Here is a 23,426-nt window from a genome sequence, read left to right as displayed (position 1 = left end):
ACGTCGAGTTCCTTGTTAGGCTGTTGAGGATCTCGGCGAGCCAAATTTCCCCATTCCCGTCGAGGAAAAAGAAGACTCTCTTTTTGGCTCGACGAGATCCTCAACAGTTTCCTTGTCGAAAAGTGTACACACGACCGGTTTCCTCGGCAAAAAAAAAAAAACAGCAAGTTTCTTGCTGGTTTTTGCCGAGAAACTCTTTCGTGTGTACGAGGCCTAAGACAGGACAGAGGAAAACGTAACTTTGTTATATTAAAAAAAAAAAAAAAAAAAACGACTGTGTCTCTTTTGCTTGCACAGGCTATTTGAAGACCTATAGCACCTAACACGTCCTAACGAAGACACAGCATTTGTGTAGCCTCACCAGGCCTTACAAGGAACCCGTGAGGACAGAAATGAGACCTGCCATTACTGACCTGTTTTTCTAAAGTTGTGGGCTCTGGGGCTGTTATTCCAAATCTGATTTCCCTACTTAGTGAAGTCTGAAAATCAGATTTCTGGCTACATTTTCACTCCACATTTGTGAATCACTAGGTGGTGTAACCGCAATCACAATGACACCCCCAAAATCTGCAACAGTAAAAGTCAGTAATGACAGCTGCCTTATTTCCATGCTTACAGTTTCCCTTTAAAAGCCTTAATCAGGTTAAATGTTTTCTCTAAAGTAAACCTTTCTTCACAGAAGCATGGAGACTGCCATGGCTAAACTCCTTCTAAAATGCTAGTTGTCTGGCCGTTATGCTGACCTTTAGCTTCAGTTATTTCTAAGTACCAGATTTGGAACAAATATACAGCTCAGAAAATTCAGAAGAAAGTCAGATGTCTCTATCTGCATGCACATTCCAATTAAATGACTCGCAGCATTGGAACCAGAGGGTCAGCTTGACAGCCAGGCAGCCAGCATTTTCAGAATGGGAAATCAATAAAGACAATGTTCTCTGAGGAAAGGTCTCCTTTAATGTGACGGTTATGTCAAGCCAAGTATAAAAAAAATGAAATTTCGATTTCTAGTTAAAAGTGGAGTTATTCTTCCAAATACATTCAATAGTTGTACAAAATCAGTCAGAATTTGGTTTCATTGTGAACACACAATGACAAATCTTGTAACATAAATAGCAAAAACAAAAGTATAACATAAAATAAACAAACACCAAAACATAAAGACATCATATAAAACACTACCGAATTTTAGTCAAAGATGTGCTACTTTAAATCATTCAGAATTCCACCAATGTGTAAACCAATATTTCTAAATTTGCAAACATACTTTGTAAATTTGCAAAAGCCATCCACCTTACACAGATATCTTAGGATGCTTCTGTGTTGAATTTCTGTCATTCCTAAATATTCAGATCTAGGATATAATTCAATGTGTTGTATATAGCAAATCCTTCTTCCTTAGGTTCGGAAAATGGCAGTTAAGGCTGACGGGTAAACGAATCATTCATTCACTCGTTTATTGTTCCTTCTGCTCATTTAGCATATTCTGCTTCTCTTCTTTGCCACTTATGTGGTTGGTGTGTTTGGCGGCATTCTTCCTGGCTCTTCTCATGGATGCCTGAATGATGAGATAGCACAACTCTGCCACATTTAGGACCATGCAGATGCCAGAAACGATGATCATGAAGATGGTAAAAATGGTCTTTTCAGTAGGCCTCGAAATAAAACAATCGACCACATTCGGGCAAGGCCAGTTGTCACACTTGACAAGACGTTGCATATGGAAGCCAGTGTAGAGGAAGTAGAAGAGATACATGAAAGCAGCCTCAAACAGCACCCTAAACAGGATGCTGATGGTGTAGGTCCACCAAAGTGTACCCTTTATCCGGAATTTCTGCTCTCTTAAGTCCTCCAAATCCTTCTCATCAGATTTATCACACTTACCAGACAGCATCTTTTTTTGCAGTATTCTTTTTTTCCCATGTCTCAAGTAAGCCACGTGCATGGCAACCAACAGTGCTGGGGTAGCCACAAAGATGAGTTGGAGGCACCAGAGCCTGATGTGAGACACTGGAAAGTGGTGGTCATAGCACACATTTTTGCACCCAGGCTGTAATGTATTGCAGGTGAAATCTGACTGTTCGTCACCCCAGACACTCTCCGCAGCCACCACCAGAATCATAATTCGGAATATGAACAGGACGGAGAGCCATATCTTTCCAATGCTTGTAGAATGTTTGTTGACCCCTCCGATGACTTCATAAAGAGTTCCCCAATCCATGCCGGTCGATGAACGTCTCTGGAAGACACAATGCCAACATTTAAAAAAAAAACATAATGATATTGGACAAACTATCATAAAACAAACACTCTTCACTAATAATAAAGTAGAAAAGATAGGAAATGGATCTAGCTAACAATCGAACTACAAACATATTTTGAAGTCATACTAAAAGACTAAAATATTTTGTTATAAAAAATAAAAAAAACTCACATTACCAACGTTCAACTACCTAACAGGAAAACTGTACTTGGTGTATTGTAACAACTTGGGCGACTTAGCAAGAAGATTGGTTACATATGTACAGTAAAATCTTGGTTTGCGAGCATAATTCGTTCCAGAAACATGCTTGTAATCCAAAGCACTTGTATATCAAAGCATTTTTTTTACAGGGTATAAAAGAGAAGAGAGGCACCTCTAAGTGTAGCAATAAGTTGTACCTTCATTAAATGTAACCATATTGCTACAATTAGAGGCTCCTCTATTCTCTTTTATACTCAGTTGTGACATAACGCTACTCTTATATCAAGACATTGCTTGTATATCAAGGCAAAATGTATTAAAACATTTTGCTTGTCTTGCAAAATGCTCTCAAACCAAGGTTTTACTGTATATAATCCCTACTGATAGATGTAAAATAAATATATAGAGTGCCCTCTAGTGGTGATTTGATGTACATAAGAAAATAGTGAATCCTACTGTTATTTATTTGAATGTTCACAGACAATAGTAGAATCAATTACTACTGCTTATTGTTTCTAGATTTTATGAGGAAAGAAATTAACAATTATAAACAAAGGGACTAGAAGCAAGTGGAGAAAATGGAAGGAATAACTGGTAATACATATATTACAATCAAGCCAAAAAATTGCTTTTTTTTTTAATAATATATGTATATCAGAAAGTTTCTCTTGTTGTTGTTCACAAAAAAACTCTATGTTTTCATTAGCTCTTTTATTCTCTTAGCATTTTTTGCTGATTTTTGTTATTTTTATTTTTTTATTATTATGGATTCATTCAATGGACACCTTTCTCCATCATCGGTGGTAAGAGTGCACTACATCTTCCACACTCACCCAATAGGAATTTGCACCATGTATGGCCAGCATGAGAGATTCCTCCCTCCATGCTATTTAGCATAGTGGAGAAATCTATTCCACTCATTACTATTCTCTTGTTCAGCTTACGAAGTACCTCAACAAACCCCTAGAACACAGATGTGTTATTTTTAAACCACTGGTTACATCCATCTGCCAAAGCTAATATATACCATATCAAAGGTTATCTCAGTGCTTTTCATTAACCAAAGTGTACTTTGCAACTATATTTTATCAGCATAAAAGGAAGAGTGTTTATTCATCTGAAGGAATGCCAGATATTGATACATACAAGATAACAGAAATTACATATCTTGAATCTCAGGAAAAATATCTTTGACTAATAAAGTTTTTAATTTTGGGTAGCGAGGAACAATTAAAACTCCTGTCTGTTCTTTACTGCTATCCAACCATTAAAGAGATTTCCCCTTCACTTCCTGCCCTGGCAACAGGGGTTTCAGCAGACAAGAAGTGGGGAAACATCTGCAACAGGGACACAGGCAGAAATAAAATTCTGTCAGGGATTCTAGCCTCCCTTTACGTTACTAAAGAAATGCAATTTTTTTTCTCTGTGTTTCTATTGGACAGTTTCCCTCACTTCCTGGTTGGTGAACCTCTTGTCAGCAGGACAGGAAGTGAGGGGAAATCACTCTATTTAAAGGGGTTGTAAAGGTAAAATTTTTTTTCCTAAATAGCTTCTTTTACCTTAGTGCAGTCCTCCTTCACTTACCTCATCCTTCGATTTTGCTTTTAAATGTCCTTATTTCTTAAAAAAAATCCTCACTTCCTGTTCTTCTGTCTGTAACTCCACACAGTAATGCGAGGCTTTCTCCCTGGTGTGGAGTGCCGTGCTCGCCCCCTCCCTTGGGCTACAGGAGAGTCAGGACGCTCTCTACGTTGCAGATAGAGAAAGGAGCTGTGTGTTAGTGGGCGTCTTGACTCTCCTGTATTCCAGGGGAGGGGGCAAGCATGACACTCCACACCAGGGAGAAAGCCTCCCATTACTGTGTGGAGTTACAGACAGAAGAACAGGAAGTGAGGATTTCTCAGAAGAAATAAGGACATTTAAAAGCAAAATGGAAGGATGAGGTAAGTGAAGGAGGACTGCACTAAGGTAAGGGAAGCTATTTAGGGGGAAAAAATGTACCTTTACAACCCCTTTAAAGGATAAGTTCATGTTTGAGACATGTCACACCCATATTTAGCATGTAGCGTGTAGCTTGAGCACCTCCACGCTCTCATTCCCCGTCCGACCTTCTCCCCCGCAGCTGCTGTCCCATTTTAAATCTGTGAATGAAGAAACTACAAGTCTCATCTCCCACCATGGCAGACAGCTTGTAGTTGTCAATAAACTACCAGAATTCTGATTTAAAGTTTTGTTGATATTTCCTCCAGCTTTCTAATGGAAAACCCATACAGAGGTACAGGCTGGAGAAAGTGTCTGACACTGCGCTTGCAATCCACTTATCACAGGTGCAATCCTTTGGGGGGAAAAATATGAAATGCACATTTTTTTTACTGACTTGACATGATCTTCCCAAATCCATTAAAAGTGATTATGTATTTGTTTATGGCATTATAGAAATGGTAACACATGTTGTGGTAAACTGAGGTGTTTAAGGATGCCCTATGATTGTCTTGAATGAGAAGTAAATAAAGCTGTGACATTCAGCACTTTCCTGAGTTCCTGAGGAATGGGTCCAATGGCAAACAATGGATTCTCTTTTGTCCACGTTGTTGCCTGCCTTAGAAGCTTCTCTGTGTCTGGTGTGAATGATCCTGAGGCAAATATTATCCAAACCAATTGAAATGCAATACAGTTTCAGTTTTTCATTTAACTATTAAAAATACAAATAACTAGTCACACCGAGCCTTTCATGCGGCATAGACAGAAAAGTCTGTCAATGAATGTCTGAGTATGGTGGGCACATAGTGCTGGGTTGGCAAGTCCAAGGGTCAGGTAAGAGCTTTCCTACACAAATAACTAGACAAGCTTCACATCTCCCAGGCTTCCTATACTCTGATGAACTTTGCTGTGTGTACTTTTTATTTTCTTGAAGTATAAACTGAAAAGTACATTTATGAGTCACTGGAGATAACACTCAATCCCTGTCACTCTTATCTTGGAACTTTCTCTTTTTTACAAGGTAATGTTGATGAATTTAAGTAAGTCACTGAGCCAACATAGAGTACACAAACAATGCACCTAAAAGAAAGACTCTCAAATCGTAAGAGATACAAAACTTGGCCTATTGGGATTGATTTACTAAAGGCAAGTAGGCTGTTCACTTTGCAAAGGAATTTTCCCTTAGGTTGGTGAGTAAGGAAGGTGAAAATTCCCTTTGCATAGGATACCTAATTGTGTGCAAGGAAATTAAAAGAAAACAGTGGGGTTCAGTTAGACCCCTTTCACACTGAGGCGCTTGAAAACTGGCTATAAAACGGCGAGCGCTTTTTAGGAGTTAGGCACTTTTTTGAAGGTCACTTGACTAAAATAACTGCTGCAAGAACCATTTTGAAGAGCTTTTGAAGCGCTTTTCAGGCGCTTCCCATTGATTTTAATGGAGAGGGGCTCTTTTGAGGCACTTTTTTTATATATCCTGCTTGCAAGAGTTTTTTTCACCTCCCCGCCAGCGCACCGCCCAGTGTGAAAGCATCCATTAATTAGCGCACCGCCCAGTGTGAAAGCATCCATTAATTTGAATGGGAAGCAGTTTTTGTAAGCTTTCAGGCACTTTTTTTTTTACGCAAAAGCACTTGAAAAACTCCTCAGTGTGAAAGGGGTCTTACTAAAACTGGAAAGTGCAAAATCTGGTGCAGCTGTGCATGGTAGCCTATTAAAGCGGTAGTTCACCCACAATCCCATGATTTTACCATCGAGACAGGCATTGTAGCGCGAGCTACAGTATGCCTGTCCCGATTTTTTTAACCCCGTACTCACCTTGTAGTCGTCCATCGTAGATTTCGGCTCCCGCGGGGAATGGGCGTGCCTATGGAGAGGGAGGATGATTGACGGCCGGCTCTGGCGCGTCACTCTCCCCGAAGACAGCCGGAGTAGGTCTCGGCTCTTCACGGCGCCTGCGCACAGGCTATGCGCACGCGTCGTGAAGACCAAGCCTATTTCGGCTATTTCCGGAGAAGCGTGACGCGCCAGAGCCGGCCGTCAATCATCCTCCGTCTCCAGAGGCACGCCCATTCCCCGGTATCTTCGATGGACGACTACAAGGTGAGTATGGGGGGAAAAAATTCGGGACAGGCATACTGTAGCTCGCGCTACAATGCCTGATTTTAAGGTAAAATAAAAAAAAAAAAAAAATTTCCCGTCGATAGGGTGAACCCCCGCTTTAACTTCTAACTTCAGCTTGCTCAATAATTAAACTTTGACAGTTAGGCCCCTTTCACATTGGAGCGGGAGCCGCGGTGGCGGTATAGTGGCGCTAAAAATAGCGGCGCTATACCGCTGGGATTGCTGCGTGAATCGGCCGCTAGCGGTGCGGTATTAACCCCCGCTAGCGGCCGATAAAGGGTTAATACCGCCCGCAATGCGCCTCTGCAGAGGCGCATTGCAGGCGGTATTGCAGCGGTTTCCCATTGTTTTAAATGGGAAGGAGTGGTGAAGGAGCAGTATACATGCCGCTCCTCTCACCGCTCCAAAGATGCTGCTGACTGGAGATTTTTTTCTCTCCCTCCAGCGCATCGCCTCAGTGTGAAAGCCCTCGGGCTTTCACATTGGGTAGGCAGTGAAGGAGTTTTTCAGGCGGTATAGCAGCGCTTTTTTTAGCGCTGTACCGCCTGAAAAACTCCTCAGTGTGAAAGGGGTCTAAAACCTAGAAGCTGACTTTGCAATCTCCAGCTTTAGTAAATCAGCTCTTATATATCTGCTTGCACATGACTGGGTGATAAAAGCCAGCAGAACTTCACCTCATTCACTAAACTAAGGGAACATTCTCTTAATACCCTTAAATATTGAATAGCCTTTTTACTTTTAATAAATCAACCAAAATGTCTCACAGGGCCAGTATTGCCTATGACCACAAATCAGATTAAAACCTGTAATGGAAAAATGATGGCAGGGGGTGGAGCTTTTAATCGGATTGGTGGTTATTTGAAGTCATGTACAAAACGGCACCCATCATTTCATGATGCACCAAAATAACAGGTTTTAATGTCTTAGCTGTCATAACAATGATGGGATATCCCACTGCCATACTTTCTTCATCTAAGGACCTCTGCTTCCTCTGAAAGAGCAGCGATCTGTATGCAGCCATTTGACTTGCCCCTCTGCTGAGTCACACCAACAACTCAGCAATCAGCAGTAAGCTTTATTCCAGTCATCATCACTCCGGACATGAATCATATTCTCATTGGATAGTGAATTTAGGCACACAATGACCCGCAGCTTCTGCTCTAAATTGTGGACTTTTTCAACTCTGCTTTCTTCTGTAACTTCAGCTGCCTGTTAATAGGATGCCGCAGTCTTAAAGTGTTTGTAAAAGCTGAAGGTTTTTTATCTTTATACTCTTTTAGCAGCCCCCCGAATACTTACCTGAGCCCAAGATTCCTCCAGTAATGTACACAAGAGCCTTGGCTCTTCAATCACTCTCCCTCCTCATTGGCTATAACAGCAGGAGGAGCCATTGGCTCCCGCTGCTATCAATCACAGCCAGTGAGCCAATGAGGAGAGAGAGGGGGTGGGCCTAGCTGCAGCTTTGCGTGTGAATGGACACACAGAGCCGCTAGTCGGGGGCGATCCTGCTTGGGGGCACTCCGCAGGAATGAGAGGTCAGGAGCACTGGAAGTGGACCTGAGAAAACGAGGCTGCTCTGTACAAAAACACTGCACAAGCAGGTGAGTAGAGCACGTTTGTTATTTAAAAAAATAAAATAACTTTAATATTACTTTAACCTTATCCTTTTAGCAAGCAGTTAGAGTGGGATTGGCTTCCAGAGTTGAGAAATTTGAGGGGATTTAGGCCCCTTTCACACGATGTGGATCAGTATTGATCCACCTCCGTATGTCTGTAAGCTCAGCGGGGATCGCTCCGTATATCCCTGCTGAGCCGGCGGATGACAGGGTGGTCTCCGCACACTGTGCAGGGACCGCCCTGTCTTTTCTCCGCTCTCCCCTATGGGGGGAGCGGATGAACACGGACCGTATTTGTCCGTGTTCATCCGACCTGCAGACGGAAGAAAAAATAGGATCTTCTTCAGTCTGCAAAATCGGATGTTTGCGGAGGCGGACGATTACGGGTGTCAGCGGATGTTCATCCCCTGACACCGCAATCACATAGGGACCAATGTATGTCCTTTTTTCATCCGCAAACGGATGGATGAAAAAGCGGACATATGGTCCGCACGTGTGAAAGGGGCCTTACTGGTGCACAAAGAATCTGGTGCAGCTGTACAAAGTAACCAATCAGTGTCTAGGTTTAAGGCCCCTTTCAGACGTCCGCTCCGTCTGTCCGTTCATTACAAGTCCGTTAACGTACTTGTAATGAATCCCTATGGGGACGCGTCCGTTAGCGGATGGAGCATCCGCTAGCGTCCGCGTCAGTCGGGTTCCGCTTTTCCGAACGGAAGAAACCCTATTTTTCTTCCGTTCGGCGGAACGGAACTGATGCAGACGGACAGACGGTCCGTCTGCATCAGGTTCCCCATAGGGGACAGCGGAGCAGAGACAGGGCGGTCCCTGCACTGTGTGCGGGGACCGCCCTATCCGCCGACAGCTGAGCGGGGATCCCCGCTGAGCTTTGGCGGACACACGGAGCGGACCCGGAAACGGTCCGCTCCGTGTGAAAGAGCCCTTATTGTCAAAGCTTAATTTAACAAGCTGAAGTTAGAAGTTGATTGGTTACTCTGAACAGCTGCACCAGATTTAGTAAATCCCCCCTATTGTGTCGTGGCATAGAACAGGGGTCTCCAAACTTTCTAAACAAAGGGATCATTTTCTGTCCTTCAGACCTTAACCACTTCAGATCCGTAGGACGTCCTGGGACGTCCTGGACTTTGAGTGGTGATATCTGAATGATGCCTGCAGCTACAGGCATCATTCAGATATCTCTGTCTTCAGCCGGCGATTCTGTGCACCAGAAGAACGATCAAAGCGGCGGTTCCGCCGCTCGATCGTTCTTCTAGGCAGCGGGAGGGGACGTCCCCCCTCCCGCCGCCATCCGGTGCTTCTCCGGGCTCTCCCGTGCCATCGGGGGCCCGGAGAGCGAATCGGCCGGCGCGCGTTGCTGAACCATAGAGATGACTGGTGACCAGACGGTCACAGTCATCTCTATGACCGTCGGAGGGCCGGGCGCGACGTTATGACGTCACGCCCGGTACCCGGAAGTAAACAAAGCCGCAATCGCGGCTGTCGGCATGTAATCGGTGAAATGTTTTTCACCGATTTCATGCTTGTAAGCCTGTAGGAGAGATGTGGGGTCTTATTGACCCCACATCTCTCCATAAAGAGGACCTGTCACAGTGATTCCTATTACAAGGGATGTGTACATTCCTTGTAATAGGAATAAAAGTGATCAAAAAAAAAAAAATGTCAAAAAAAGTGTAAAAATAAAAAAATGAAGTAAAAAAATAAAATAAAATAATAAAAAAAAAAATTTAAAACGCCCCTGTCCCGGTCGCTCGCGTGCAGAAGCGAACGCGCATGCAAGTCCCGCCCACATATGTAAACACCGTTCAAACCCCACATGTGAGGTATCATCGCGTGCGTTAGAGCGTGTGCAACAATTCTATCACTAGAGCTACTCTGTAACTCAAAAATAGTAACCTGTAAAAAAATTTAAAGCGTCGCCTATGGAGATTTTTAAGTACCGAAGTTTGGCGCCATTCCATGAGTGTGCGCAATTTTAAAGCGTGACATGTTAGGTATCTATTTACTCGGCGTAACATCGTCTTTCACATTATACAAAAAAATTGGGCTAACTTTACTGTTTTGTTATTTTTTAATTCATGAAACTGTTTTTTTCCCTAAAAAAAGGCGTTTGAAAAATTATTGCGCAAATACCGTGCGAGAAAAAAAGTTGCAATTACCGCCATTTTATTCCCTAGGGTGTCTGCTAAAAAAAAATATATAATGTTTGGGGGTTCTGATAAATTTTCTAGCAAAAAAATTGTGATTTTTACATAAAGGAGAACAATTCCAAAATAGGCCCGGTAACGAAGTGGTTAATAGGGCTGGACTTTGGCCAATGAGAAAGGAAAATTCCCCAGCATCAGTGGAAGTAGCTAGTGGTCAGTGGGAATAAAAAAATTACATAAGGCTTGTGGTCAGTAGGAGGAGGAATGGTTCTCCATCAATGATGTCAGTGGGAGGAATAGTACCCCGTTGTTGATGTCAGTGGGAGGAATAGTGCTCTTATTTTATATCCATGGGAGGAATTTTAACCCACTGCTGTTGTCAGTGGAAGAAATCGTAACTCATAGTTGGTGTCAGTAGGAGGTATAGTGTCTTGTTTCAGTGGGAGGAATAGTCCCCAAAGGGATGGATAAAGACGAGCCAAAGGCTGCATACAGCCCGCGTGCCACATTTTGGAAGCCACTAGTATAGAACGCTTTACACTAAAGTCTGTATCTCATTTGTGTATCATACAAGTCCAGGGTGATGTAAAGGGTGTGGACTACTTAACATACACTGTGCTTAGTTAAATATGCCTAAATATGTAATATATACACAAAGTCATACGTTGGATGCAAAGGAAACGAGTATAGTATGTAGTAAAGAAAACTGTTAACTAAGCTTCAATATGTAACATACAGTAAAACCTTGGATTGCGAGCATAATTTGTTCCGGAAGCATGCTTGTAATCCAAAGCACTTGTATATCAAAGCAAATTTCCCCATAAGAACTAATGGAAACTGAAATGATTCGTTCCACAACCATTTATTCATAAGTTCTTCGATGTGATAGGTTGTGTAACCATAAAATGACCATCCACAAATGGAAGCCTCCACAAGGGGATTATAAGCAAAATCCAGCAGGAGCTACAGAGTATAAAAGAGAAGAAAGGCGCCTCTAAGTGTAGCAATATGGTAACATTTATTGAAGGTACAACATTTACCAACTCACATGGTTGATGATTAAAAGAGGTACATCTAAGTATGCAGGCATCCGGGTATAGCTGTCCACATAGACTATCCTCTGTACCACCAGCTTTCACCTCTGTCAGTCTGCAATCGTGACTGGGAAGACTACCCTACAGTAGAGCGATCTGAAAGCGAGGCTTGAAGGGCTAGTGGAGCGCAGAGTGGAAGTGATAACTTCAATGGCAGTTCGGAGGATGGTCTATGTGAGTTTCTAAATGTTGTACCTTCATTAAATGTAACTGTATTGCTACACTTAGAGGCGCCTCTCTTCTCTTTTATACTCGGTTGTGACATGACACTACTTGCATATCAAGACATCGCTTGTATATCAAGTCAAAATGTATTTCAAAATTTAGCTTGTCTTGCAAAACACTCTCAAACCAAGTTACTCTCAAACCAAGGTTTTACTGTATAAGTACTCCAAGGTAATATGTAGGATGAAGAGGAAACAAAACTGTAACATAAGCCTGAATATGTGAAACACAAGTAACACAAAGTAAGACAGTAAGTAGGATGCAAAGAATGCAAAAGTAACAGAAAGTACAGTAAACAAATCTTTTAAAAAGCCTGAATATGTAACATATAGTATATCACAAAGTAATACTGTATGTAAGATGCAAATGAAAAACATATTTTAAACAAAACTGTAAAATATGCCTAAATATGTAATATATAAGGTCTATAACACAAAGTAATATATAGGATTCAAAAGAAACAAAAAGTGTAATATACAAAGCTTTAAAAAGCTTGAATATGTGAATCCTATGACACAAAGTAACATGTAGCATGCAAATAAAAAAGTGTATAGCAAACAGAAAACAAAAGTGTGGTGTACTAATGCAGGTGATGGTGTCTTGTGTTATATAACAGCTCTTTGTAGAACATTACTAAACATAATGTACTAGAGATCAAAACATAGTATGTAGTATACGAGAAAAGTCATCTATACAATCTAAAATTCATAGATGCGTTTCATGTTTAATGAAGGTGACACCCGGTGAGTAACAGTAACTGGTCACAGCCAGGTAAGATGGAGAACCAGCTTTTCATCGTACATACAGAGGGTGTAATTAATGTCACACAGGAGATGTCACTCTGTGTTCCTTTGTAGGAATAGCGTAGCACTTTTATATATATATATGAGGTGTGACGTAAAACATCCAATAAACAATTTACCCAGGAAGTGGATATAAAGACTTGCTAATGACGATTTACAACTGGCTTTACTAGTTGTTTTATTAAAGGTGTTTACAAAGCTGCATCCCCAAAACAGTGGGACACCTCACCTGCCATAGTGTGTCTGGTGTGAAAACATCAAAAAAAAGTTCTGTGTGATGCTGAGGCTGGATTATGACAACAAGACAAATTAGCTTCCACCCATCAATCAGTATTTTAATATTATTCCTTAATCTGCAGCAGGAAATTGAGCCATGGACTATTTCTGGTTACTAAGGACAATGCCCCCACTTAGTTTGACTGATCCTGCTTAAAGCGGATCTCCACTCTAAAGTGGAGTCCCGCTGATCGGCACCCTCCCCCCCTCCGGTGTCACATTTGACACCTTTCAGGGGGGAGGAGGGTGCAGATACCTGTCTACAGACAGGTATCTGCACCCACTTCCGACCCTACGATACGGGCAAAGGACGGGTTTTTTCCTTACCTTCCGTCCGTCCCCCGTTGTATGCTGGGAACACTCGGCTCCCAGCACACAGCGGGAGCCAATCGGCGGGCGCAGCGCGACTCGCGCATGCGCCGTAGGGAACCGGGCAGTGAAGCCGGAGCGCTTCACTTCCTGGTTCCCTCACCGTGGATGGAGGGGAGAGCAGCAGGGTGACGAGCGATCGGCTCGTCATCTGCTGCGATCACCGCTGGACTCCAGGACAGGTAAGTGTCCTTATATTAAAAGTCAGCAGCTGCAGTATTTGTAGCTGCTGGCTTTTAATATATTTTTGGGGTGGCACATCCGCTTTAAGTTCTTATTATTGCTTTAGCAAGAATTAAAGTTACAAAGGTGATTTAACATGTTTTTTTTTTATCAACACTACAACCTCCTTTGTGACTGCATTGGCAACTGCAGAAAAAGTCAATGGGGACAAGGTTTCTGCGAGTGACTACAAGTCAAAAATCACCCATGTAGCTGGGGCATAAAGCAACATCACAACCTCAGGAGTCCAATGTTTTTTCACCAACTACTGGGCAATAGACATGTGCATTCGTTTTCATCCGAATGCATTTTCGTCCGAATTTTGGGTATTTTCGTTATCGTTTTAACAAACAAAAACAAACGCTCAGAATCCGAAATCCAAAAGATCCGACATAAAAAAATGCTTTATTTTCGTTTTTGTTGCTACAACAGTTCAATATAGATAGGAGATTTGACATGATGCTGACAATAGCAATCTGTGTCTATCGAATCTGCGGTCGAATGTGCCTAACCTTAACTCTATTAGTCCAAGATTAGTCCAAGATTATTCTACAGAGGAAAGATTCGACATAGAGAGAAAAGATTCAACATTATAGAGACAGTGTTGGGGTAGACCATTCGATATGAATGACGAAGATTCGATGAAGCAGTGAAAAACATACAAACGTTGAATCTGTCATTGAAGGCTTATGGCATGGATCTTCAAACTACGGCCCTCCAGTTGTTCAGGAACTACAATTCCCATCATGCCTAGTCATGTCTGTGAATGTCAGAGGTTTACGATGCCTCATGGGATGTGTAGTTCTGCAACAGCTGGAGGGCCATAGTTTGAGGATCCCTGGCTTATGGTGTCTGTCAAAAGTTCTAAGATTCAACAGGGCAGCTAAACTGTACGACACCACAATTCTACATTTCAAATGTTCCGCCTACAAGGTATAGAAGAATTTGAATGTTGGTTGACTAGTAATAATAATTTATAAATATAATTATTACTAGTGTCATACAACATTATAATTCTTCTATAGCTTGTAGGCAGAACATTCGACCGAAAATGGGGAACTTTAGCTAGCCAAAGCTTGATACCATTGCTGGGTTCATGACTGCTTTGGCAGAGAGCACACTTCATACTAGGACATTCTAGATCAGTCTTTCTTAACTTTTTCAACACAGAGGAACCCTTGAAATAACTTTCCGGTCTCAGGGAACCCCTGCTAAAAATGACTATATCTACAACAACTATAGCTACATGATACATTAGTGTGATATTCAGTGGGAAGAATGCTTCTTACATTTGTCGTCAATGTACCCCCTTACAGATAGCTAAAAAGATCAATGCTGTCAGTGGTAACTTATCTGAGAGGCAGAAATTGGCTGTTGCTCAAGGAACCACTAGCAACCTCTGGATGAATCCTAGGGCTCCACTGAGCCCTGGCTGATAAACCCTGTTCTAGATGCGGTGTGGTTATAGTACATTATTATAGTACATAAAGCCCAAATGTTTCTTTTCATTTTGGAAAGAGTTTGGGAGGGTTAGAACCCCATAATTATTTTGCCATCTTTGATTTATTGGGAAGATTTCCCCTTACTTCCTGTCCCATAGCCCCAACAGGCAGTAAGAAAAAAATTCACTCCAAATTGTGGTAAATCTCTCATTGTCAACAGGGTCACCAGAACTAGTGTCTCAATCGGAAGATCCAGTTCTGGTGACAACTCAAAATTTGGGATTTTCTTTTGGTTCGATAATGGTCATCTAGAGAAAAAGAGAGGGCGAGAGGGTGAATCTCCCTAAAGGGGACAGACATCTATTAAACCTAGAAGAACCTATCCAAAACTAAAAAAAATAAGACAAAAAAGTCTTTGCCTTTAGTTAAACTTTAAATTAGAGTGTCTCTACAATTGTCAACCACATCATGTCCTATTTCTATCTGACTGCTCAGGGATTTGCATTGGGTGTGTGTGGAAATGCTATGACTAGCACCTCCAAGACAGCTGGAAAGCCACACATTGTCTAACATCTACACAGTTGGTGTAATAACGGTGACTACCAGTGATTTCACCAACACGCAGCCACACTGGCCATACACATAACAATAGCTGAACACAGACTTTATTCTTTGATTAAAAAGTGATTATTCATCTCAACTCAGAAATTAGTGTAAAATGATGTAAAGCTGGCCATACAATGAACGAATTTCAGTTGGTTCCTGATGAACCAACAAATTTGGCTCAGTGAGTGGCCCTAATCCTTTCGACAAAAGCCAATCATTCAATTGACGTTTGTCAGAGGAGCCTGTGGGAAAAATATCACCCAAACAGCAGCTGCATCCAGTCAGATGCAGCCACTGTGCAGGTATTCTTTTAGAATACACTAGCCCAGCAGGGGGTTTCATCTATGCACACTGTTTAGTGTGAAAGGGGGAATCTATGATTTCTTTTCTTCAGCCTACATATTTAACAGTGTTGGGCAAGTTTAGAAGGTCAACGTGACAACTAGCATTTTGACTCAGGAGGGATAAGCAGCCTCCATGTTTCCTCTTATGAGAGATTACCTGCTAATGCCAATATACGAAGTGTGCAAAATTTTGCACACTAACATCAGGCCCCGTACACACGACCGAGTTTCTCGGCAGAATTCAGCCAGAAACTCGGTTCAGAGCTGAATTCTGCCGAGAAACCCGGCCGTGTGTACACTTTCGGCCGAGGAAGCCGACGAGGACCTTGGCGAGGAAATAGAGAACATGTTCTCTATTTCCTCGTTGTTCAATGGCAAAAGTCGGCCCGCCGAGTTGCTCGGCGGCTTCCACACTGAACTCGACGAGGAACTCGATGTGTTTGGCACGTCGAGTTCCTCGGTCGTGTGTACGGGGCCTCACAGTCTCCACCATACATATAAAGCTTCTAATCCTAGAAAATCAGGGGTGTCAAACTCAATTTCATTGTGGGCCGCATCAGCATTATAATTGTCCTCAAAAGGGCCGGCTGTATCTGTAATATTAGATGTCCAGCGCATCCCCTCCCCTTACATTAGATGTCAAGAACCACCCCACCATCAGAAGTTGAGTCCCCCACTCTCCCTTACATCACAATGCACCCCCTTTCCTTATGCTGCTGCTGGGAAGAAGCTGGATGCATTGCTTGAAGGCAGAAAGTAAGGGTCTGGAGTAGGACCGGAGGAGGGTTGGAGCTCTCCTGCAGCTGCAGGAGAGGTGCAAGGGCCACATGAACTGGCCTGAAGGGCCGGATTCGGCCCGCGGGCCTTGTGTTTGACACCTGTGCTATAAATCCATTTAATGCTTTAAATCTCTTAATAAAGAATCAACTTCCATCAAATAGCAACACACATGCTACAATTCATCTGTATGTAACTAAAACATATTCTCATTCACCAGTCTTATACATTATGAATTTATTTTTACAGTATGTTCGAATTCTTTTCCCTGCCATAAAATTACTGCTTTGTACAAGCAAACCTAAATGTAGTAATCTACTGTATATGAAGGAACTTTCAGATGGCCGTGCAATGCACAAGACAATACAATACAATAATAAGTATGGAATGTTAATGATTGCACTAGATGGCCTTGGAAGTTGGGTCTCGCAATTGATGGGCACGTCATAACTTTTTTTTTTTTTAATCTCTGCATCTCTCTGCTGCTGAAGCAGAGATGAATATATGATAACACATTTCTTCTCTGAAAGTACTAATAAGGACCTTACAGAACAAGAACCAGAAGAGTAGATGCAATATTTCCGTCTGGTCATGCATGCCCAACACAACAAGAAAGGTCCCCAGAATATAGGTTATAGGCTTCAGATACCCCCCAAGGAAAATAGATTAAAAAAAATGAACTCTCACTATCCTGGGATGGGTAGATCCATGTGACCTGAATAAGCTGGCACATTATAATCAAGGTGTGTCAACATCCACCCTAATGAGAGCTATAGTTTTGTAATGAGTGTTCCTGCTGTGTTGAAACATGTATTAGGATGAGGACTCCAACAGAATCACGCTGTAGAGACGTATGCCGTTTAAGTCCATGGTATGTATCTGCTATTCCATAGGTTTTTGGCTGTTGGTAAATTAAATCCCAGGCTGGCTTTCCCTATCTCAGGGTCAAGAAATCCCCATTGGGAACCCCTTTGCTTCCCAAACATTTCTTATATTACAGAGGTAAATGGTGGTTCCATGTTCTCCAAAGGATTCTGCACTACCTAAAATAAATTCTCTTGGCATCCGGGTGTCAGAGGGTATCATCTTTGTTGTGGCCTTGTTAGAGGAGTGAAGATCCATAGCATTGTGCAGAAATCTTACTAATAGAGTTCTGGGAAATTGAAGAAGACGGTCGCTAATTCAACGCACCAGTGTCTACTTAAAACTGAAAGATCAGTTTTGGTAGGACTTGGCCTTTAACGACACTCTAGCCCAGTCAGATAACCCAACTACTTATGGTCGTCTTTACACAAATCTTTAGAATTACGGCCACAGGCAATTGTTTATATTTGGGCAGAAAAACTTGATTAGATTTATGAAAATAATCATTAGAATACCAGAATATTACTGTCATTAATAGTATATGATATTGTCTGAAGGGAAATAAAGACAGGCCAAGTGCCAGAGGTAAGTCTTGTTCATGCGGTTCAAAATTGATCAGTTCAGGAGGACTGGTTGACTTTTGGCCCATGTGTACAACAGCATTCGACCTGCACCTGATCAGCACTTGTGTTCTGTTTGGGGGGGCAGTCTGCCTGCCTGCCAGAATACAACAGTACAGTGGAGGAAATCACTGCACTAACATCGCTGGGATAAAAAAATAAGAAAGTTCTAGTATGTACCCAACTTAAACAATAAAGAGCTTTTGCTCATGGGCTGTGAGCAGCATAGTGGCCTAGTGGTTGGCACTACTGCTTTGCAGCACTGGGGTCCTTGGTTTGAACCCTGGCCATGACACTATCTGCATAGAGTTTGTTCTCCCTTTGCTTGTGTGGGTTTTCTCTGAGTACTCCAGTTTCCTCCAAGACTCTGAAGACATTCTAGTAAGTAAATTGTCTGTAATGTATGTCAGATAGGATTGTAAGACTGATGTGAATGTCTGGTATGTCATGCTTTGCATAATTTGTCACTATATAAATACCTTTAATAAATAAATAATGAAAAAAATGTGTCTTTGGCCTGTTTACAAAATCTGTACCAGAGTTTAAAGAGAGCCTGTCACTTTGCTTATATTGATAGAGTCCCCTACTAACTTGTTACATTTTATCTTACCTTTTCTGTGTTCCGTCAGATTAGGCGACCCATTAGAATGTGTAACGAAAGTGACGTTTCGTCGCCGCCATCTTGCAACACCCCACACTCCTCCACAATAGAGATACACTGAGAAGGGGGCAAGTGGACATCTTGTTACACCCACCAGAGTTTTGCATTTTTGCAATTTTTTCATTTATATAGTGAAGTACAGTACTTAGAACTCTGTGTGAGCCCAGGTTCACACTGGGTACGATTTGCTTCGATTTGAGATGCGATTTCACATGTGAAATCGCATCTCAAATCGGCGGCATTTGCCAGCAATTGTTGGTAATGACACCGTCCTAATCGGTGCGACGCCGCATCTGCGGCGCTTCACCGATTTCAAAAAGTAGTTCCTGTACAGATGTCTCTTAAATTGCGGCTGAAATCGGGACTGCCAGCGGGAGTGAAGCCGTGCGAGTTCAGCTGACCTTGCACGGCTTCACTCCCGCAGCCCAGTGTGAACCAGGGCTATATGTTTTAGGCCCCGTACACACGTCCGAGAAACTCGACGGGCAAAACACATCGTTTTGCTCGTCGAGTTCCTTGTGAAGCCGCCGAGGATCTCGGCGAGCCAAGTTTCCTCATTGACTAACGAGGAAATAGAAAACATGTTCTCTATTTGGCCCGACGAGATCCTCGTCGGTTTCCTCGGCCAAAAGTGTACACACCACCGGGTTTCTCGGCAGAATACGGCTCCGATCGAGTTTCTGGCTGAATTCTGCCGAGAAACTCGGTCGTGTGTACAGGGCCTAAATGTTGACTTTTAAAAGCAGCAAACTTCTGTCCAATTAGCAAACCTGTGAGATCAGCAGGCTTGCCACTGCTTTTATAATTCAACATCTAAACAGTGAGATGGAGTTCTAAGTACTGGATTTCACAATATAAACTCAGTTTACTGTTAAAAATAAGTGTAAAATGAAAAACTCCGGTGGGTGTAACAAGATGTCCACTTGCCCTCTTCTCTCAGTGTATCCTTATTGTGGAGGAGTGCGGGGTGTAGCAAGATGGCGGCGATGAAACGTCAATTCCGTTACACATTCTGGAGGGTAGCCTAATCTGACGGAACACGGGCACTTCCCACCATCCACCGCAGGCATCACAAGTCACTTGGGCTTCTGGCAGCATGTGATCTCCCTCCAAGATGCAATGAGCAAACCTAAACCACCTATTGCCTGTCACATGATAACAACTCCAAAAGCACCTGACACGGAGCTTACACAGGGATGGGACTCACAGCTCTGATAGAAGTGCAGGTGGGAAAGGTGAAGGGGAGAAAAAGTGAGTGAAGGGGTGGCCTTTCAAGACATTCCAATATTTAGAGCCACCTGTGCAAAGTGACAAAGCCTTTTTAACATACCCTTAATCATGACAATCTCCCTTCTGTGGGTGACATGGCTAGCCAACAATCATCAAGGCAAGCAGACGGACAGATGGCGAGCGTATCCCCATCCGTCTGTTTTTGGATAAGATTCTGGCGGGTGGCAACAGACACATCCACGGTCCACTGACTTCCACCGCCCCATAGAGAAAAATGGGTGGTCCAATCGGGTCTGCTTGAATAACGAACAGGCGGACCCGATTGGACCACCTATTTTTCTCTATGGGGGTCTACCTGAAAAACGAACAGGCAGACCCGATCAGTTCGCTGGTGCGAAAGGACCTAAGATCAAGAAGCTGATTGGTTACTATGCACAGCTGACCAGATTGGAGTGTTTTCGTAAAGCTCCGCCATTGTGCCTGCATGTCTGACATTGCTTGGGTGACTAGGGTCAGTTTACTCTATATATAAAATGCTTTTATCTTACTACCTTGTTTTTCAGGATCAGTTGCCCTTTCAAAGCACTATAGTTTGTTATTTATAGTTAAATGTCCATGTTACCATACAACCATTAGAACTACTTCAATAGATTAGTCAATTTAACTGCCCTGATGTAAAAATAAACAGCCCGTTCGCACCCAGATAAACACCTTCACCAATTACCTGGGTGCAACACACATCAACTTGCTCTGCACGTGAGGTAAAACAACGTGCTGTATAATGGTGCCTATAGACAGATGTAGGTGGTATAGACCAGTGTTTCTCAACTCCAGTCCTCACGGTGCCCCAACAGGTCATGTTTTCAGGATTTCCCCCAGATGAAACGGCTGTGGTAACTACTAAGGCAGTGAAACTGATCAAATCAACTGTGCAAAATAATAGAAAGCCTGAAAACATGACCTGCAGGACTGGAGTTGAGAAACACTGGTATAGACTATAGATACATTTACAAGCACAGTTCGCATCCCCAGGTATCTACAAGCGCTAGGGAGGTCCTAAACGTAGTTGTGCAAACAATCACGTTTAGCCTAAACACAAGGGACAAGGAAGACCCACTGCGGCCACCTCCATGTGATGGTTTACCAATTGATAAGCAATATTTTCCAACATATCGAACCCCGAATGAGCCTCAGCCCGTAGTGTCTACAAATGACTCAAGGGTATTAGATTCCACTTGATGTGGTGTCTATATTTACTACAAGGAAAAAACATCAATTCAAAAATGAAACATCTCTATCTAAAAGAAGAAAATCCTGTTTGGTTTCATTTATAAAAAAATCTGCAATAATGTCCGTCTGTGTTATATAACAGCTACAAATCAGAATCACACATGCACTAGAAGAGCAGTTGAGGGTGAGATTCGCAGGCTCTTTGTCCCAAACTGTAAATTAGGAGAAATTTACATTTTTGAGTTCTTAATGAAATAGAAATTGAGGAGAAATCTTCCAATGGGGACATTAGTTCTGGAGACAACTATCTGAGGTCCTTCATTTTGTAGCGATTTCTCGCATTTCCTGTTTTGTCTCTAACACAGTAACTAAAGAAAACACTCCCCAATGGCGCAGAGACAGGACAACTTAAAGCGGGGGTTCACCCTAAAAAACAATTTTCTAACATTACATCCAGCATTACTAACGACATTTACAGTATGCAGGTATTTTTTTATCGCCGTACATACCGTTATATTGTGATTTTCTCCCCGGCTTCCGGGTTCTGATTCCCGCGGGAGTGGGCGTTCCTATCCCTGGGTTAGATGATTGACATCTGGTGAAACAGTTCCCATGTCGCACAAGGCGCGTCACCAGATTTCCGTAAATAGCCGAGCTGCGGGTCGGCGCTATACAGCGCCTGCACCCCGCCGTGTAGAGCTGACTGCGCAGGGCGCCCGTATAGCGCCGACCCGCAGCTCGGCTAGTTACGGAAATCTGGTGACGCGCCTTGTGCGACATGGGAACTGTTTCACCAGACGTCAATCATCTAACCCAGGGATAGGAACACCCACTCCCGCGGGAATCAGAAGCCGGGGAGAAAATCACAATATGTACGGCGATAAAAAAAATAAAAAACAGACCTGCATACTATAAATGTTGTTAGTATCCTGGATGTAATGTTAGAATGTTTTTTTTTAGGATGAACCCCCGCCTTTAAACAGCTTACCCCATACTCTATCCAAAATTAGAAAGCAGTTTTGGCTTTGGATATACAGTAAAACCTTGGTTTGAGAGTAACTGGTTTGAGAGCGTTTTGCAAGACAAGCAAAAATGTTTTAATACATTTTGCTTGATATAGAAGCGATGTCTTGATATAGGAAGTCCTACAGAACCCTGGTTGAGAAAGGAAGGACTAGGATGACATTCACTCACACACTTTAAATAACTGTATAAAGACTAACAAAGCTGGGTACATATGGATCGAAATTCCTGTTACACTGTCCGAATTTCAATCTGTGAGTAAACGCCTCGGTTCACACTGCCGCCGTGACTTAGAATCCGACTTGTGAGACCCCAAGTTGCACAACATGTGAAATTCCATGTTAGTAAATGAGAGCGGCCTTAATTAGCACTAATGAAGTCACTCTGACTTTAGGAAAAGGTTCCTGTACTACTTCAAGGCGACTTCTATCCAACGTGTGAAGTCGCCTTCAAGTCGGAACCTCATCTCTATTAATGTGATTTGGATCGGACATCAGAGGAAGATTTCCCAGGCACTCCTTGAAAGTCGCATCAAAGTAGTACTCAAAGTCGCACCTTAACTCAGGCGACTTTCAGGACCGTTAGAATCTGATTAGATACCCTACAACAGTAAAGACAAAACTCATTCTAAACACCAGCAAAAAAGAGCCAACCAGCGTATTGTGCTGCCAATGCCATAGAATATAAGTCTGTTACCTGTTTGGTGTCCATGCCCTGCGGTAGAATTACAGCGAGTGATCACACATTATAGATTCGGTCCTTATCCCTCTCTTTCCTTTAAATATATCGCCACATGTGTAATATAATTATGAGCTTACATCATGTGTGTTATGTGTTCATAAATCCTTACATTCTGCTCACATGCCTTGTTTTTGAACATTGAATAATATTTTTATCATTGTTTACTTCCATTCTTTAGTGATTCAATTCATTGTTATGTACAGCAATAGATTATTCACTCACACCTGGACACTGCTAGTACAGAACATTTATATTGCACTTATGTCATACACTGCAATGGAATGAGGAAGACAGGAGGACACTTACCTGGTCTCAGGAGCCTACAGGTGAGTGATGTGAGGTCCCCAGGGAAATGGGCACCTCCAGTCCTTATTCTCCCAAATGTCCACCTGTGAGTCAGTGCAGATCACAGATCACAGATCCACCTCCTCCTCCTTCACCTTCTCCTCTCTATAGAACGTTCTGTACACTCAGACACACGGCTATTTATCATTGCCTGGCCCCCGCCCCCTCCACCTCCCGATCTCTGCACTCTGCCCTCCTATACAGCCGACAATTA

At 42.6% G+C, this 23,426-nt stretch overlaps 1 protein-coding gene across 2 annotated transcripts; it reads right to left on the bottom strand.

Annotated features, from left to right (window-relative positions):
• Positions 1-254: 254 nt before the first annotated feature.
• On the bottom strand, positions 255-23,349 carry GJB2 (gap junction protein beta 2). 2 transcript variants are annotated; one of them, XM_040340540.1, is made up of 2 exons: positions 23,174-23,349; positions 255-2,236 (listed from the first exon to the last, which is right to left on the bottom strand). In XM_040340540.1, exon 2 carries the CDS (start codon positions 2,216-2,218, stop codon positions 1,454-1,456), a length of 765 nt encoding a protein of 254 aa, XP_040196474.1. In that variant the 5' UTR covers positions 2,219-2,236; positions 23,174-23,349; the 3' UTR covers positions 255-1,453. The 2 variants fall into 2 exon arrangements, with proteins under 2 accessions (XP_040196474.1, XP_040196473.1); XM_040340539.1 differs by lacking the exon at positions 23,174-23,349 and adding an exon at positions 22,823-23,164.
• Positions 23,350-23,426: the final 77 nt, after the last annotated feature.

The sequence above is a fragment of the Rana temporaria genome, chromosome 2 (genome assembly GCF_905171775.1).
Source record: "Rana temporaria chromosome 2, aRanTem1.1, whole genome shotgun sequence".
In the NCBI taxonomy this organism is placed as follows: domain Eukaryota; kingdom Metazoa; phylum Chordata; class Amphibia; order Anura; family Ranidae; genus Rana; species Rana temporaria.
This window is presented reverse-complemented; position numbering and strand designations above follow the sequence as displayed.